Source organism: Tachypleus tridentatus, chromosome 7, assembly GCF_004210375.1.
Source record: "Tachypleus tridentatus isolate NWPU-2018 chromosome 7, ASM421037v1, whole genome shotgun sequence".
NCBI classification, from domain to species: domain Eukaryota; kingdom Metazoa; phylum Arthropoda; class Merostomata; order Xiphosura; family Limulidae; genus Tachypleus; species Tachypleus tridentatus.
In genome coordinates this window covers 49,393,964-49,414,399 of record NC_134831.1, presented here as the reverse complement: position 1 = coordinate 49,414,399, position 20,436 = coordinate 49,393,964, and the positions used below count along the sequence as shown (strand labels likewise).

Below are 20,436 nucleotides of genomic sequence, written 5' to 3'. Positions count from 1 at the left end.
TATGATACTGCAAGATGTCTGATAGTAGAGACCTTCCTAATAATTAATACTCAGTACAATATCCAGTAGAGTTTGGCGTTTGTTTTTATTATTAATGAGAAAAAGTACTGATCTAACATGTTAATAGTTCAATTTGCGTTTTATCGTTATAAAAACTTTTTAAAAAGTAGAACATTCAACAGCATATCATTGCTTTAAAGCTTTAATTAATATAGTAATAAATCGTGCTGAAATTCTGTTTTACATAAGTAATAATGTGTATTCAATATTTCTCTTTTTATCTATTATATTAATGATAAAGTCACTTACGCAAAACCTGAAGAGTTGTGATATTAATTGCTACCTTGCTGAAAGTTGTCAGTCCTGATCCTATTCTACGTTCCTTTACACACGGACAAAAGTCATACCTTGTTCCATTGTAGGGGCAGGTGTCCGGCCTCAGTAACCTAAAACAAAAAAAATATCACAATGCACGTTTACAGAATAATTAGCTTTTCAAGGACACGCATGACTTAAAGGTACAATTATTTTGACTCATATGAATTCTACAACGGTGTTTTTTATAAAACTAGAAAATAGTTTAACTAAATAATGTGTTTTTTCTTATAGCAAAGTCACATCGGGCTATCTCCTGTGTCCACCAAGAGGAATTGAACCCCTGATGTTAGTGTTATAAATTCGAAGATTTACCGCTGTCCCAGCGGGGAACTAACTGAAGAAGCATCGAACAACACGCGTTACTTTCAAACCTGAAACATATTTATAATGTCAACCGTACTCTTCACTCCGTTCAACAGCCTAGGTCAATTTCGTTTACTTAAGTTTTTGTAAACATGAAAAAGAAAAATTATAACCAATTTATAATATGTTATTATATTATTTCTAACTATATATCCTTCAGGTATCTACGAGCGCTAAAGAAAATAACACAATATTATCACAAATAATTTACTTGTTTTATCACCTGAACCTGTCTAATCAATTACCACAAACGACTAACGGAATCTATAGGGTAACATAAGCTCTAAGACGTATTAGTGTCAGACATTGAAGAAATACTCTAACCAGAAACAAAATAATGAAATATGCAACCACTGCTAGCAAAGGTTGACTACTCTATGTCAAAACGATTTTGGAGTTTTACCACGATGTTATAGCCCATGTCACCACGTCCAATAATAAAAGTGAATTATAACAATATCCCTCCACGTAGTCACTATTGCAGAAAGTTCCTCTTTAAGGTTGTCATGCTCAAAGGACGTCACGCCTATATAGATGTGTTTCGTAATCAATACAGTTTACGAGATCGACGGTTTACGAGCGCCTGTTTCAACAGTTCAATCACATATAATTCCATATGCGTTGAAGGGCTTGACCTCTATGGCTTGGTACGGAATAGCATGAAAACCCGTTTCATTCTATAGCTGTTTGAGCTAGGCAATGGTTGGTGGGATATTTTTCGGAAAAAATAACTCGTGTACACGTGAATTATATCGCTTTTCTAGATGGATGTCCTTGATTATCTTGCTTACAGCACATGGATGTATTTTACCAATTAACATTGTGTTTGTGGATACATTCCTGTTTCAAGACGATTTATATTGCTTATTACGACTTGCTGCAGGTATCTTTATGGATAAACATGGTGCCACTATTCGGTACAGGTTCCTCTGTCTCTAGTGCCATCAAGTATAGTCAATATCCTCGTTTTGGAAGATATCAATCCACGATTTCAACATATCTTTGTGACATGATTATATTAATATTTTGCGCTATAAACTATTGTTACATATTATTTCCCAAAGCGATCATATTTCGATGGCATACACTGCCTATGAAACACCAAACAATGTGAAAATGTAGTTCTGATGCATACTGATCCACCGTGACTTCAATTTAGGTGTGGTTTTCACGTGACTAACTGATTTGAGTATTCAAAATTGTTTTAATATAATGTACTCAATTCTCTGTTTTTCCAGGACAACTGTTTTTTACGAACTTTGTGTTTTTGCTATAAAATAACGTAGACAGACATAAAATATAGCCTTTAAAAATAAATAACTTTTAAAAGTTTCATGTTTATCTCACAAGGAAATACGAATATTTTTAATTTGTCATTGGCCTCTTATATCTTTAAATGCATGCATTTATTTCTTAAATGTTTATTCATAAAACTTACTACAATCACATAAAACTGCTTAGATCGAAACAAACTTCACTGCACCTTTGTGAATAACAAAACGTATGTTATTTACACTGCTGACAACAAAAGAACAATTATAACAAAGGTAAAAGTATTTTGTAACTTACTGGCACATAATAGGTTAACTAGTTGTAAGAGATTACTTTATGAATTTTATTAAACGATGAAAAATTAAACAGTCAATAAAAGGCAAGCTTTATTGTGTGTTTATTTGTAGTGTTAGGCTACGTTACAATGTTTATAAAACAGTCAATAAAAGACAAACGTGGTTGTGTGTCTATTTCTCTTTCTAACTTACTTTATGAAGTTTATAAAATATTAAAAAAAAAACGTTTCTGTGTGAATATTTCTATTTTAAAGTTACTTTATGATGTTTATAAAACAGTCAATAAAGCACAAACTTTGTGCATATTTTAGCTCTAGATTGCTTTACTAATTTTATTAAATAATCAACAAGTAGAAAATTTCTGTGTTTATGTATATTTCTAACACTAGCTGGTAGGAAAGTTTTCACACCGCCAATGAGAAAAAAGCATTACATCGTACACCTCAGAGTAATTACTTTTTACATTGCACATATAATTTTAAATTCAAACATAATTTATGGGTAGATAAAAGAGAATAATTTAGAATATGTATTAGTAGCTCTCTAAAGTAACAAGAGAATATTTAGAATATGTATTGGTAGCTCTCTAAAGTAACAAGAGAATAATTTAGAATATGTATTAGTAGCTCCTTAAAGTAACAACATTTTTCTTATTCGCTTTTAATAACAGACAAACCTTTTATCGTACACTTCAGAATAATTATTACTTTCTCCACTGGGTAACGATATATATTCTTGTGGGTTTGAAGTATTCATTCTTGCGCAGTACATTTTCATTAATTTTCCGCGTACATAAATATATTGTTCTCCATCCTCTCTTACTCTCTTTTGTTCTTGAATATCTCGACAGCTAAGAGCAGCACCTAGAATAGGTAAAACTGTTTAAAGTATATAATTTTAAAAAGTAAAAAAAAGAATGTTTGCTGGAAATAGTCAAATGGAGTGTAAAATGCATTCAGCACTAAAGAGTAAAGTAAGTTAAAGTCGTTAAAGTAATCAACTTTGAGTGAAAAAGTTAATTCCACTCTCACTTTGTCTTAACACTATTTTGATGTACATACTTTTAAAAACCCATAAGATAACACTAACTGAAGGAAAAATAATTATTTTCAAACAAACACGCCATTTTATACGCTACAATTGCGGTTAGATGAATAATAATTTCGAAAAATTATGTTATGAAAATGTTGTTGAAGTTAGCATTAATTCTTAAAACTGTCAGACGTGTTAGAAAACCAATGTATGATCCAATTAGTATATTGGTTTATTTTTGTTACGTAATATGAGATTATAGATTTAAACATTAAACTTTCTTCAAGACGAACATAACAAGAGTGATATGCCTAAAAGCTGTTGAGACACATGTACATACTATTTTGAATGAATATTTAAGTAAGAGAAATTAATTAAACTGAATAGCTGCGAAAAGTAAATATAAAGCTTCATTAGGTAATATTTTTACTAGGTAATGCTCATCTCGTAACAGTAGTCGACACAATATGTGTTTATATATTGATGCCACAATACAATCCTCATCTAACTGGGTATAGAAATTTTACTAAGTTTGTTACAAAATTTGACAGTTTAGTCTGTACCGTATTATCTATATTACTAGCGTTGTCTTATTGAATTTCTTTACACTTTATAGTGCTTTCTTCAATTCTCAGGTTTGATCAACCATGTGTCAGCTGGCAAGAAATGTAAAATAAATAGGTTAATATCTGTTATTGTTAATTTGTATTTAATGTTTTTGATAAAATAAATGAAGACAACATATAGTACTCAATACTTATCTTCCTTTAACGAATTATTAATTTTTAGCAAAAACATTTTATCAGAAATTCCTATTTTTCTGTACAAAAGACTTATGTTGTTTTCTGAATTTGAAGAGTTGTTTTCATATAGATAATTAATGATCCCATATTTAAACTTAAATAACCTTATAGTACATACACGATGAAAGATGAGTTTTTAATGTAGATAAACAAAACTCACATACTTGAACTTACAATATATGTACATTTAAAGATTTGTTTCTATAGATATAATTAATGACTGCATATTTGAACTTACATGGCCTTACAATACACGCACGGTGAAAGATTGAGGTTGCAAGGTCTTAAACGTACGTGTACGAAGAAAGATTTGTTTTCAATGTTATAATGAATGATCACATGCATGAATTTACATATCTTTTGAGTACATGGCCGGAAAGAAATTGGATTTTATACATATAATTAATTGTTATATTTTTAAACTAACAAATTCTTAAAATTTTATTTTAAATGCACGGGGAAAGGTCCGTTTTAACTGATATGATTAAATAATCACATACATGAACAAACACAGCCTTACAGCACATACACGATTAAAGATGTTTAAAGAGATAATGAATTATTACATACTTGAAATTATATAGCTCTAAAGTAAATACATGGTGATAGATTTGATTTTATAGCGATAATCAATGATCACACGTTTAAACTATATGTAAGTTGAAATATTTTGTTTTTATATATTTGATTTTACATGGTCTCATAGTGCATGCCGGAAAAAGATTGCTTTTATTTATAAAAATAATTATCTATTACATACATCAACTTCTTTGGCCTTACGTTACATGTACAGTGAAAGATTTGTTTTACATAGATAATTAATTATGACATACATGAACTTACATGGTCTTACAATACATGCACGTTTCCTCTTCGGTCTCAAAGAGCGATCACAGTTTTTCTTAGAGATCTGTTTACCTTCTATGTTATGACAAGAAACTCGTCGTCTTTGTTTCCCCATACCACAGGATACAGGACACTGAAATATCCCCAAAGTAGCGTGAGGCACTTTTAAACTAGTTCTAATATGTTTAATAACGTTTTTGTGTATACTCACGTTCAAGGTACGAAAAAATCATTGCATAATGGACGTATTTAGTATAGCCTCTTTAAATAAGTTGGTTGATTAAACACGAGCTTGTAATGAGAATCACACTATCCACCCTTTTTAACATTGCCACCTCAGTTAACTAATTACTCAACATTATTATTGGTTTCTTTTTGAATTTCGCGCGAAGCTACATGTAATCTACCTGTGCTAGTCGTATCTAATTTAGCATTGTAACACTAGAGAGAAGACAACTAGTCATCACCACCCACCTCCAACTCTTGGGTTACTCTTTTACTAACTGTGGGACTGAACGTCACATTAGAACGCCCCCACTGGTGAAAGGGCGAGCATGTTTGGTGTGAGGGGATCCAAAGGCGTGACCCTCAGATTACAAGTCGAGAGCTTTAACCACCCGCCATATCGGGCATATTCATCATTACAGTATTTAATTACTATAGTGTACGGTTTCAAATAACAATGCTTAAATTCTTATTCTTCGTTAGTTTCAGAAAAAAAAGGCAAATTTTATTAAAATGTTCTGGTAATACAGTTATTTATTTTATTGAAATTTGATTTTAAAGTTTTTCGTTGTATATCAGGTTTTCAAAAAAGAAGTTATTATTTCAAGTATTTCACAACGCTCCCCAGTGGTACAACGGTATGTATGCGGACTTATACTGCTAGAAACCGGGTTTCGATACCTGTGGTGGACAGAGCACAGATAGCCCTTTGTGTAGCTTTGTGCTTAATAATAAACAACAAAACAACAGCTCCCTAACTGTTAGTAAGAAATGGGTAACACTTATTTCTTCTATTAGCAATTTTTGGCCATAAACAAAACTCCCACGTTTATAAATGATCGCTCAGTAAACAAAGTTGAGACTTGCCGGATTCCATCTCCACGGTTTCCACACAGCTCTCTTGTGACAGCTGCCTACGTTACAAATCCTTAAAGTGTTAGGCTTCTTAGAAAGATCACACCAATGAGTGTTTTCATTATGTACTTCAATTAAGTGTTCTGGTTCAATCCATCCATAAGCGTTCACTCGATGACAGTATACTTGTCGCGTCTGGATACCGGGCCCACAAGAAGTTGAGCACTGATATTCGAAACAAAACGTATATATTTAACATAAACATTCCATTTAATTCTTACTGGAAACAGTTAAAATATTTCCTACACGCATTAAATGTAGCGACGCTGACGTATATTAATACTTTTTTAACGGAAATGAAACAAGGGAACAAATAAAAGGAATTAAATTTATGCATTAAAGTTCCACTTCTACTCCATCTTTTGCTTTGACTTAGACAAAGTTATTTTGTAAATAGGGCGTTATCTCACCACTATATCAGTCTTAATTCGGAAGAATATGCCAAAATGCCGAAACACTAGATCAAGGAATTGTATGGAAATGATACAGCTCAAAAACTATGTGATGGATCACCAAGAAATTCAAAAATATAGTTCAAGACACTGTCCAACCTCTCTAGATGTCAAAAACTTTCACACTTTCTTTGATTATAATATCAAATTCCATAACAATCAGTGGAGTGCTCTGTTGTGATGTATTATTTTCATTTACTATAATTAAGTATATTTTTAATACTCAATAATATTAAAATAGTAATTTTAATATTTATACTTAATTTTCAATGCCCAATAAATTATCAAAGAAAGTTCTCTTAGTTTATCTTATGTCTTGGATCACAATAAAGCTTCTGTTTTTTTTTAACTGTTACAACGAAACGTTTTAAAACTATGATAATAGTGACACTATAACTAAAATGAAAAACAATTCTGTGTGAAAGGAAAAGATTTAAGTTTGCGTTCAAATATTATTATCTCACAAATCTTAATGCGTGTATCCTCAATGTCAATATGAAATAAGAACTTGGTGACTTAAACCTCTTTTTTTGTAATTCCAAACGGTCTAAAATTTTTATATGAGTGCGTATAAAATGATCTTCCATTGACACAGTTAGTGATGGGAGTGCTGACCTGCGTCCATTCATCAGGTATCCAAGAAAACGGGCAGAGTGGAACTCTCTTGCATCTTCGTACGGTTTTAGGTTTCCGTTTGGATTCACATAGTTTATCCACAACAACGAAACCTCTACTATCCAAGCAGCTGACTTTTCGTTGCCTTTGCCCACGGCCACATGTCACACTACACTGAAAGAATTGCATCATTCGCATGATGAACGCCATTTACTGCTCCAAACATGTGTCGTTACAAACATTTATAACTCTAAAATAAAACTGAACACCCTTTTCCCTGTGATTGTATTGGAGAAAAACTATGGTATACCTGAGAATGGCGAATATGAAATAGTATTCTACTAAATATTAATATTCACTAGATTATTTTATCGTTTCTATTTATTTGTTGCTGTGAGAAAAACATTGACGTAGTTTTCAAACCATCTAACGTTTAATAATCAAAGTTTACCGATAATAACATCATTGTATGCGAGGAAACAAATATTAAGGAAACATTACTGTAATCTTATGTAAAAATATTTTGAAGTATGATAAAGAACTAAAGTGAAAAGACGTAAGACACTTTATAAATAACGACGTCAGACAACATTAAAATATGTATTGGCCAAAATGTAAAATTAGTACATGTCAAAATCCTAAAATATACACACCCTATTGAGTTGTTTACTGTAAAATACACCACACTCTTGCCTATCTCTGTAGCGAACTGTAATACATTAGTTCATAGATTTTTCCATTCTTCTTACAGAAATAATCAGTACATATTATATCATGGTAATGACCACTATCCGTGCAGATAAAGTAATTAAACTAGCCCATAGTACTTCCCAATATATCTGCTTAAAGAATCGTCATATACCAGAAGCCATAACAACCCCGCCTACTTAAAAACAAAACGTATTTACTGTGTAGGATTAACCATCGCAACTTTTATTCACTCCTCAAACAAAGGTTCAAGAGAACTAAATTTTTAATGGGCATTTTCAAGTTTCTAAAGTTGTTTGGACATAGCACATATATCTACACTATTGCAACATTTTATATTATTTTTCTATACGAACGATTATTAGAATTGTTTTGTTTTATTGTTGTTAAATATGCGGCGTTATAACAAAGATAGAAAACACCACAAATCTATGTAATTTATTGTCTACTTTTAAACACTTAAATTTGTTCTTCAAGTAAAAATTATATTAAAATTATGTGAAATAGGTCAAAATAATGTAATATTTCAACATTTATCATCTTACTTTACTCCATGGTCCTTTTTTCCATCTAAAAACGCATGGTTTGTTAAAGCAGGAACGGATTTCTGATTTAGGTGCGATCCTCTCACAAACTGAATCATTAACAGTTACATTGTCCTGTAAGCATCTGACATGACGAATCTGTTTTCCCCGGCCACATGTTGTTGAGCACTAATATAAAATAACAAACATTTGAGATTGAATTTAACCTTATTTTATTTATTGATTTTTAAAAATATTTGAACTCACAATTTCTTAGGCTAAATTAACTTAAATATGTAAATAATGTTGTGGTATTGCGCCAAATTTATTAGTTGATATCATATAATGAATCAACTCTTTGACGATGATATCACAGAAGTAATATCTTTTAACCAAAATATAATCTGTGATGTAAAGGCCTAATGCATCTTTAAGTTTATTTCACTTTTTACTGTGAACTGCAGTTTCGTCTTATCAAAGATCATGAGCACAGCTTGGTGAAAAGAAGGCTGTAATATTGTCATAAAAAATTGGTATACTTTATAACATATCGAATAATGTATTTGTTTCAATGGCATACCATTATTCTCACACAGATTTTAATTTACGTTATTAAACAATGAGCTGAAAGGACTTAAAATTCCATTAATTTATGTTTTACAATATTAATTTACTTAATTTAAGGTTTATTTATAAAATGTTTTACATACAGCTTATGATTAATTAAATTAATAGTATGCAATCATTTAACATGATTAACCAATCACAGCATAGAGTAATTAATAAGGTCCGGCATGGCCAAGCGTGTTAAGGCGTTCGACTCGTAATCTGAGAGTCGCGGGTTCGAATCCCCGTCGCGCCAAACATGCTCGCCCTCCCAGCCGTGGGGGCATTATAATGTGACGGTCAACCCCTCTATTCGTTGGTAAAAGAGCAGCCCAAGAGTTGGCGGTGGGTTGTGATGACTAGCTGCCTTCCCTCTAGTCTTACACTGCTAAATTAGGGACGGCTAGCACAGATACTTCTGGAGTAGCTTTGTGCGAAATTCAAAAACAAACAAACAAGTAATTAATAATTTCATTAACATCTATAAAAAGTTTATTCCAAATCATTATTGTATTTACCTTTCCTATATGCTGTATCTAAAATTACGTATATTTAATACAAAATTTAGGGTCGTTTCAAATTCAGTGAAAACAATTATAAAACAAGACATTTTATTAAAGCACTTACTTAATACTTTATTCGACAGAAATAAAGACAAATTGAAGCAACAACAAACATAGTTTTTTGGTTATATAAATAACCAGCCTATTTTAAATAATTAAATAATTTTGGAAAATGAAAACTGTTCAAACGTTTGATTTTATTAGGTTCTTCACAAATAAATGTCGTTTTTGAACTGCAAAGTTTGGAAAAATATAAACAAGCGTTGTCAAATATGCTTTAATCAAAGTAAACACCATTTGCTTCAACACACTTTTACCAACGTGTAACGATATTGTTTATGCCCTTGCTGTAGAAATCGGAGTTTCTATGATCAGTTAACTTTCTGAAAGCTTCTTCTGCAGCTGCCTGCGTTTATTGTTCAAGAAGTTGTCAAAGTGTTTGAAAAAATGAAAATCTGTTGGGGAAAGGTCCCGGAAATAAGGTGCATGAAGCAAAACGTCGATTCCCAATTCGTTCAATTTTTGGAACGTCATCGTTGACAGGTCTTATAACGCCGATTTTGTTGAACTTCAGTCAACTCACGAGGAACCTCTTATCCAACTTTTACGATTTTCCAATCATGCTCAGGTGGTTGGCAATGCTTGATTTGCTTGTGCCTATCTTTTCTTCAAGCTAACGTACTGTTGTGCGAGGGTCTGTTTCAACTGCTTTCCTTAATGTGTTTTCATTCTAAGAATGGCTTCCTTCCATGACCTTTATGGTCTTCAAGATATTCATATCCTTGTCGAAACCTTTGGAACCAACGCTGTACTGTAGTTCAATAACGGATCAACACAATTTTATCTGTGTAGTTTCCGTAACTTTTCGTCAAAGTTTGAAGTCACAGAGGAAAATCAGACAAAAGTTAAATGCTGCCTTAAGGGTTGCGAAACGTACTCTGGAGTAGGGTTGAAACAGCAGACAGTTAAGACACCTTGTAAGCGACAACACTAACAATAAAGTTGCTCAATATTCCGCTTCTAAATGTCATCGTGAGAATTCTAACATTTATTTGTGGAAAACCTAATGCTATTTTATATAGAACAATTCCTTTGAAAGATTTAATTCCAGTTATAAATTCATTAATGGAACAGTTTTGCAATTTTTATATATTACTTCAAGAAAGAATTCTTACGTTTAAAAATATATAAAGAAATAAAAAAATATTCTGTTGCTCTATTCATAATGATAAAATGTTTAGTGATCAGATATATAAGCAAGTTATACTTCCAATTCCAGTGAGAGATAACTGTTATAGTTGTATAGTTGATTTATATCTTTACTTTTATGAAAATAAATTTATTCACGACTTTATAAGTCCGCATACTTTTGTTTTTTAAAAGGTATATTGATGATGTAATCAGTGTAAAAAATCCAGAAATAATTAGCTTTATTAATACTATTTACACAATAGAATTACGGGTTGTTAATAATTCAATTTCTAAATTGGAAACACCTTGATTACATCTACAAAATGAAATACTTAATAATAATATTAATTTAAATACTTATGATTAAAATTTTTTGATAAAATAAATATATATATTTTTTCCTTTTCAATATACGGTTTCTCCTAAAGGAATGTTCTGCATTTTTGTATTATAAGTATTACAAATTCACAGCGACTCAAATTATATATAATTTGTAACAACTTATAATATTTAACTATTAATAATGAAATATTGATACAAAATTATTACTTAATAGTTTTGATAAATAAACATTAAATAGCATCATCAAAATATTTTGTCACAATTATAAGAATATAAAAAGATGTAGGAATTTGTTATATTGTGCTTCAAATGCATGAAAACATTTAAATGTAATTTTTAACAAGAAACTCTTCACGCTATTTTTGTGCGTATATTGTCACCACTAAAACGTATGAAGAATGAATGTCATACTGGTTTAGACAACTCGGTAGGGTTGTTATTCTAGTATATATTTATTATTTTGTCTACTATACTAGTAAATATCACCTTATTAATTTGAACTTTTACTACCATAATGGGCTTTGAAAGCCGATTTCAGTCAGTAAGTGTTTCTTACTCACCAGCTCCAATGGTACGATTTTTTTATTTCTCTTTTTCTTATTTATATTACATTTCTTTTTCTCTGAGAGTATCATCTTCCCACAACTTGTTTTCAGATAGTAAATAGTAATACAGATACGGAATGTTGTGGGCTAAAGTTCATCGTGGTTTCGTTTCTTCTTCTTTTACTTTTTTGTCTTACTTGTACTCCTAGTGACACGGCGGAATGTCTGCGGACTTATAATGCTGGAAACCAAGTTTCGATACTCGTGGTGGGCTGAGCACAGATAGCCCATTGCGTAGCTTTGTGCATAACTTCAAACAAACAAAGTTTCTTATTTCTTTACAAGTGAGATTTTGCAAACGAAGGTTTATATTAATAGATGGTGTATCCACACCACTATGTGGGTTCAACTTCCTCAGTAGGCCCAGCATAGCCAGGTGGCTAGGGCGCTTGACTTCTAATATGAGGGTCGTGGGTTCGAATCTCCGTTAGATCACATATGCTCGCCCTTTCAGTCGTGAGGTTGTTATAATGTGACGGTCAATTTCACTATTTGTTGGTAAAAGAGTAGCCAATGAGTTGGCAGTGGGTGGTAATGACTAACTGCATTCCCTCTTGTCTTACACTGCTAAATTAAAAACGACTAGCGCAGATAGCATTCACGTAGCTTTGCGCGAAATTCATAAAACAAACTTCTGCATTAATCTCTAAGTTCTAGGATACATCTTGTTCCACCATTATAACCATTTCTTGTTGACTTTATATTTTTGTGCGGTGTTTCTTTTTAGGTTATCAATATTTTTTCTTATATATCAGTTTGATAAAACCTAAAAATAAAACAAAACAAAAAGTACTAAACAAAACAACGTTGCACTGATTAAAAAGATTCCATGGCACAAGTTATAATATGGGATATAAACGTACCATGGGTTTTCGAGGTGACTGCAGAAGTAGAACCCACATGGCGGTGGAGATACCGTTTATCAGTCTTAACATCCATTCGCCACTCTCAGATAAAGAAATAAATTAAAGGAGTAGCAACAGATATAAAAATTATGAGAACGCGATGTGGGTGCTCAAGCCCACAACGTCTCAAATCTATGTCACCCTTCAGTGCCTGGAGACAGTTGTAGGAAGGTAACTGCTCTCCAGAGTAAAGAAAAAAAAAAGAAAAATAAGAATAAGAAAAATAAGGTACTACTACCATTTGGGGGTAATTTAACTTTCCAGCCCCCCTTATGGTTGAAAGGTACTTATGGGTAGACAAGTAAACGAATTATACTAGTATTTCTAAAGTTTGTGCCCCCCGCTAGTACAGCGGTATGTCTCCGGATTTACAACGCTAAAATTAGGGGTTCGATTCCCCTCGGTGGGATGAGCAGATAGCCCGATGTGGCTTTGCTATAAGAAAAACACACACACTCTAAAGTTTGTATTTTCTTTACATTAAATCTTTAAATTTTATATCAAATATATTAACAAAGCAATGCTCTACCTCTGTCCAATCAGAAAACTTCCATTCGGCACAGATAGATTGAAAGCATTTTGTAATTCTTTCAGGACTTTGTCCGTGACAATTCTCTATTGATACTGACCGATCCAGCCCATCAAGGCATCGAATATGTCGTCTTCTGATTCCTTGACCACAAGTTACGGAACACTGGTTACAAAAAATAAAAGCATTATTTCAAAAGAAATTTTATATTTAGGAGTAATCAAACAAACTTAACCAAAAAAGTTTGTAATCTCAAAATAAGGTTTTAAGGAACTATTAAATGTTCACCATTTTATTTTTTAGTTTTTTTCCCCGCGTAAACACTAAACTGTTAGTTATTCAAATTACAAATGTATGGATTTTTTGTCTTTCTTTTAAAAGCATAATATAACAAACATCTAGACAAATTAGAATTTTAAAAAATTATCTAATCACTTATAAAATATAAATGAGTCATGGATATATCCAAGTAAAAAAGAAATAAACACATTTATCTATAAATACGGATGATAGTTGTGACCGATTATACAACAGAAAATAAAAATTCAACAAGAACTCTTGGTGGTGACTTTGAATACTACACACACACACACATCTATATCAAAAGGTTACGCTTGTTAAGTTATTAAGCTATTCAAACAGTTCCATTTATACTAAATTTATTTATTTATTTTTGCCAAGCATGAGTGCGATTTCTTTATTCATGCGATTTATCCTACAACTCGACAAAGCAACGTTATCGGGTGGCTAAGATAATTGCCCAGTTTTGTTAGGTTTATGTGTTCTATACATGCTGATAGAAATTACTTTGATAGTTGATTTTTGTTATTAAACACAAAGCTATGCATAGGGTTATCGATGCTCTACCCATCACGGGTATCGAGATCCGGTGTCTAGCAGTACAAGTTCGCAGACATACCGCTGTTCCACTGGGGGAGCAGTTTGACGGAAAAAGCTAAAATGTTTTACAAGTGATTAGTCATGTGACACGAATTACATACAAATTAAACCAGGTTATGAAAGCAAGTTTACTTTTTATATTCATACAATATATTTGTGATTAAAACATAATACAAAGTTAAGCAAATTCTCTTTCAACTAATCGTTGAAATCATAGTACAACTTTCTATTCGCTTAACTTACAGCCAACTTACACAACAAAACGACGTTTTACGAAATGAATCTACTTTCTGGCTAAATAAAACAAACTAAATGATTTGCTGTTTCGAAAACTTCCAGATTATGCATATGTGTGTTAGTGACCATGTGTGTGTGAGAGAGTTTGTTTGTATGACTATCAGCAACATTTCTCGAACACAGCTGAATGGATTTGGACAAAAGTTAGAATATATTTGAATTATGACCAACTTAGAAGTGATTAATTTTTGAAGGTTCAAGGACACAAATATCCATAAATTCTCTATTTGTCAACATGTGAACCAATTTTTCATACTTTTTTTTTTCTATAACTCGGCCAAATATGATTGAAGTTTAACTTTAGGATATATTTCTAAAAATACTCCGTGTCCAATGATAGCCACTGATATACTAACACCTGTTCATGCTTTTGTTTAGAGCCAAATATGAGCAACACTGTGTGGCGGAAGAAAACCTCTCTAGTTGAATTAGGTTTTTTTTACCCTTGTGTTCAATAATGTTCTCGGTACGAAGCAGTAAGTTAAAAGTTAGATAGCACCAATTGCTTGCCTACGTATACGAAAGCAACATTTCTTTGATGCATAGTGCATGTAGTTTGTTCCCTGAAATATTTTATTACCATTATAAATCGTTGTTTGTCCATTTACTATTATGTTAGAATAATATACTTCCAAACACAAGTATCGCATGTTAGATATTCCGAATGAACAACTTTTATGTAAAAAACGTACTTTGAAATTTAAGATAATATGACAGGTTCAACGTATAATTTTGTACTACAACTTTAATAAGTTATACATATTTCTGAAGAGAACGGTTCTGCATTTAAGTTATTATAATAAATGTCTATATTTTACTTTTTAAGTTCCACGTTGCTGTCAGACATCAAGGTCTGGTACAACTGTCCGTCAGTATTCTTACATACTGCAATACTCAAACCATATTTTTTTCTTCCTTATCGGCTTTATGATTGCCTTCCCATAGAATATAAGAGCCGTGAGAAATATGAGCACAATGCATGGGGTGGGATTGGAATATGTCTCGTCAGTAGCACTTCTAAGAAGCCCGTTGTACATGACGCATATTTCAAAATACGAACACTCGCTTACACTTGGTCTTAATGCAACATGCACAGTTCTAGATTACATTTTTTAAACAACGTAATTATGGCGTATACTCTTAGTTTAGAATCAGCGAAAAATATAAGAATGGAGAATTTTAGAAACTTGGTATCACAGATATCTAGCCTTTTTATAGTGGAAAGATTGGCTTATGTGTAGTTAAGCACAAAGCTATACAATGGACTATCTGTACTCTGCCAACCACGGATTACAGAAGACCGCAGGTTAGATGGGAGAGATGGTAAAAATAAATTAGAAATATCCACTGCACCAACTACATTCCTGACACAGTAGATATCTGTACTTCCCTTAAAAAAGTAACTAAAAAATCCAAGTTTTCCTCTTTTGTTTATTAGAAAAAAGTTCAATTTTGCAACAACAAAAAGTAAACATTTGAAGAAGTAGTAAACGTTTAGCGTTTTTTCTTATAGCAAAGCCACATCGGGCTATCTGCTGAGGCCACCGAGAGGAATCGAACCCCTGATTTTCGCGTTGTAAATCCGTAGACTTACCGCTATACTAGCGGGGACAGTAGTAAACGATAGAGCTATTAGTGAAATGAGACGAAGTAATGTCCGACAAAGTAGCCAAAGAGACTGCAGTTGATAAAGAAGGTAAAACATTTTATCAGTTATTTGGGCTAATGAATAACACTACTGTACATCACGCTATTGAACATATACATATCAGTGCAGTAACAAAACTCTAACCTAAAGAATTCAAACAGATTGTTACATTAACGCAAATCGAGTGCATATAAGGTATTACGAAGTTGTAGAAGATACATATGAGATACCTTTTTAGTTATATCAAAACTGATATTTATACTGAACCCAATATGTCTAAAATAACTGATATGATGGAAAACAGCAGTATAAATTATTTCTTTGGAGATCCAAAATGTTGTGGATTATTTCTTTGCTTTTGTATGATAAGGAGAAGTTGATTCTGTTTTCATACCAGCTATCTATATAAGTGACTACAAAAGAAAATTAAATGCTGACAAAAGAACTATATCTTTGAAAGTCATTGCTTCAAACATAAATGAAGTTACAAAAAAAAGTTGCTTCTCAGGTACGCACCAACACTAAGGATCAAAATCTAGAAGTACCAGAAATCAACATAAGCAGCTTAAGGATGTTATCAGGTATGAAGCATTTCTTAAAGAATTTAATGGCAGGTGATGCTTGTCTTGTCAAAATTACACACGATATTATAAACTAACTATGTCAAAACGTGATGTATGCTGTGACATGGGCAAAGCAGGAGACACTAAAACATTTATTGTTGATTTTAGAGTTTTATTCACTAATATGAAATGGTTAAATAATCGAATTAAAAACAAACGCTACTCTTTCCGTTCTGAAGTTTGTAGCAGGTGATGAAATAAGCAGGATTACAGAGAAGATGTACACAAAGCTTTTTATGGATTGTCCTCAGAATAGAAAACCAAACTGTATGCAGCTGAAACTGACAGGGTGTTGAGCACCTGTCTTCAATGAACACTCCTGTGACAATAATTTAAACAGTTTATGAAACTGGTCTTCATATAGATGGAGACTATCAAAACTTTAATGTTGTGCAGAATTGTGACAGTTTCTGATTAAGTCCTTTGTGCTAAACTTTCAGAAAAAGTTCCAACTTAACATTCTCTGGCTTAGAATGTTTTGCACTTTATGCATAATTCTTTCCAAAGTTGAAAATACATAAAAAGATGCAGGCTCCTTGTAGAATTAAACATCACTGCTGAACGGTTAACTGCAGGTGTAATGAATGATCACAAATGTTAAAGAACAGTTATATTCCATATGTTTGCACGTGAAGCTCTTGTAAGACTGGCATAGAATGGTTTCATGACATGGAATATAACTGTTCTTTAACATTTGTGATCATTCATTACAAATGTTAAAGAACAGTTATATTCCATATGTTTGCACGTGAAGCTCTTGTAAGACTGGCATATGGAATATAACTGTTCTTTAACATTTGTAATGAATGATCACAAATGTTAAAGAACAGTTATATTCCATATGTTTGCACGTGAAGCTCTTGTAAGACTGGCATAGAATGGTTTCATGACATGGGCATGTTACTCTGAACTTTAAAAAGGCAAGAAGAAAACGAAATGGATCAGAACATTACATGTAAAATGTTAGATCAAAAGTCACTATAAGAACTGCTTCTAGATTAGTTTTATATAAATTTTAAATATCATTACTGGAGCCTTTGAGAAATACCAGAAAAAGATGAGGGAACACAATGAACATCTCAAAGCATTCTATGTCTTATGCTGACCTTATGGAACTCTTTCGTGCATCCAAAAAGGATAACCTGATCAGTGCCATTGACATCAATCACGAAGATACAGTAGCTGTGCAAGGTATTTGCTTGTTTATTGTACGCAGATGAAAAGATTCACCTAAGGGAGCAAAAAGTACTTTTACCAAGGCAATGTTTCTGTACATTATGATCAAGAAATCCCAATTTGAAAAATTCAAGTTGATAAAGCTTTGGAGAAGTTGTCCTCAAAACCACCTAAATATTAAGTGAAACTAAAGAATTTAGCTTTCAACATAGAGAACAAAGTAAATATTACTACTTCAAACTCTACAAGTTCATTTTTTTGCAAATTCTAAAAAAGTAATTGACATTGGTGAAACCAATGGATCAATCAAAAAATGGATCAATCTTTCTAAAAGAATTAAAGATTGATGAGCCTTTCTAAAAGGGTTGTTGCACAACTAGCTGTGACAATGAATCTGAAAATGGCACTGTAAATTTTAAAACTCAGATATAATTAGAAAGCAATGCACCATCAGTGAGCGTCGATAATAAATTGTTAAAATGAAAACTTAAAGTGTTCGTTAGCAACAATCACACGTGAAAAAAAAGGAATGATAATCACTTATGTATAAAATCTATATTCTGTTTTAATTTAAACAGATTCTATTTACTAGTTTTAAGTTGTATATATTTACTTGAATTTCGAATACACACCTCTACTCATAATTTTAATTTTTAATGAAGTTACTTGAAATTTTGCAGGTTAACCAAAAAATAAAGTTAATTTCAGCCACTAGTGAGTGGGAACCATTCATAATGAATTAAGGTTGTTTTGGGAAGAGATATTTAATAGTTGAATGAAATGAATCATTTAGAAGTCAGTATTAATATATAAAGAGTCATTGAAAACAACAAACTTAATTTAGATATGGAAATTATCAAAATGCAGTCTCACATAATGTAGGGGTTAAATTAATCGACAGTTTAACGTAAAAATGGAAAGTGTTTAGATTTTCGACGTTCTTCTCACAGGAGTACCCCCTTCCAAATTAATCAACAGTTTAACGTAAAAATGGAAAGTGTTTAGAGTTTCGACGTTCTTCTTACAGGAGTACCCCCTTCCAAAAAAAAAAGTATATTTCAGAGTATTTCAGGGCCTACTGTACAGATTTACTTGAAGATGGATAAGAACACGTATTTTGCTTTGTTTTTCAATTTTGCGCAAAGTTACACAAGGGCTATCTGCGCTAGCTATACCTAATTTAGCAGTGTCAGGCTAGAAGGAAAGCAGCTATTCATAACCACCCACCGCCAACTCTTGGGCTACTCTTTTTACCAACGAATAGTTCGATTGATCGTCACATTATAACGCCCCAAGGGCTGAAAGGGCGGTAATGTTTGGTTTGACGGAGATCTGGACTCGCGACCCTCAGACTGCAAGTCGAATGCCCTAACCACCTGGCCATGCTGGGAAATAGGATAAGAACATTAGGTCATTAATAGAAAACGTACTCATGCAGGGTTGTTATTTCTCATTAATTCATTTAAATGCTTAACAGAAGATATCTGAGCAAGAGTTCGTACAATTCTAAATAATTTGGATAAGGTTTATTAATACTGTTTAAAGTTGCAGCCGCTAGAACTGTTTTCATCTAAGTATTATTTAAGCGATTCCAACATTAATTATAAAATTAGCAGCTTTTAAGGAAATCATACAGAGCTCCAAGTGCCGAGAAACCAGCGGTAATTCAAGTAAGATGGGCAGTCCTCGGTGTTGCATCCTTGGGTCTCTCGAGGACGAGTGTACACATCACACTTATGTTCGGGAACACTATTTCCTCTTCCATCTCGACAAGCAATCAGCCGGTTTTGAAATCCTCCTCCACAAGGTTTATTACACTTAGAAAGAAAACAGATAAGTTTCAATTAAAGAAAGCGAGGCATTAATACAAAAAGTCTCTATTCGTATTTACGGTAAAGCTTTTAAAGCAATCCATCGTAGTTCGTAATTTCGAACTCCTGATCAAGACAACCATCATCCATACTGTTACTATTATAACACATACAGAATTTAAAGTGAGGGAATATTTTGTACTATCGCACGGATTCAAGCTTAACTTACAAGTTCCAAATATGGAACTATACCACGGGGTCAACCTGCTTCCCAGAAAACTTACTTTAGAAAAACATGTTTACCATATACAAGATTTTTCAGAAATACAAAAACATGAATACAACTTAACTGAATGTGATGAATATATACGAAATAGCATTCTATACAAAATCACATGGTGCCAAGTTTAAGAGTCACATGGAAGGTTTGTGTTCTGGAATAACAACATATTACATGTATGTTATGACCAGTCACACACCAGGAAGGTCATAATCACACGTCATATGCCATACAGAGATGGCACAGGCTCACATTATACCTATAACGATCAATATTTACATCTCAAACCACATATACGACAAATACTGATTAAATTACACATTCTTAACGAGTTAGGGTGACGTTTCAGAACACTACAGTTATATTTAAAAGCTTATACTTAGTGAATTTACAAAATGAATATATACAAACACGCATGCAGACGCATAATACATAAATCCAATACAACATTTAAGTGAGTTGAAATAAAAAAAAGAAATACATTATATTGTTAATTATTCCCCAGTTCATATGAAGTACCAATAATTTTAT

The 20,436-nt window shown here is 32.3% G+C and overlaps 1 protein-coding gene across 3 annotated transcripts in view; it reads right to left on the bottom strand.

Moving 5' to 3' along the window:
• LOC143255617 (A disintegrin and metalloproteinase with thrombospondin motifs 9-like) overlaps nucleotides 1–20,436 on the bottom strand; it is a 157,486-nt gene that overhangs the window by 9,199 nt on the left and 127,851 nt on the right. For 2 of the 3 annotated variants that reach the window (XM_076511529.1, XM_076511530.1), the window contains exons 23-30: nucleotides 19,449–19,631; nucleotides 13,171–13,335; nucleotides 8,451–8,618; nucleotides 7,198–7,371; nucleotides 6,083–6,295; nucleotides 4,988–5,123; nucleotides 2,986–3,172; nucleotides 310–446 (exon numbers count right to left, since the gene is read on the bottom strand). In XM_076511529.1, the coding sequence (XP_076367644.1) occupies nucleotides 310–446; nucleotides 2,986–3,172; nucleotides 4,988–5,123; nucleotides 6,083–6,295; nucleotides 7,198–7,371; nucleotides 8,451–8,618; nucleotides 13,171–13,335; nucleotides 19,449–19,631 (1,363 nt within the window). The remainder of the gene's footprint in view (nucleotides 1–309; nucleotides 447–2,985; nucleotides 3,173–4,987; nucleotides 5,124–6,082; nucleotides 6,296–7,197; nucleotides 7,372–8,450; nucleotides 8,619–13,170; nucleotides 13,336–19,448; nucleotides 19,632–20,436) is intronic. The other variant, XM_076511531.1, reaches the window with a different exon arrangement.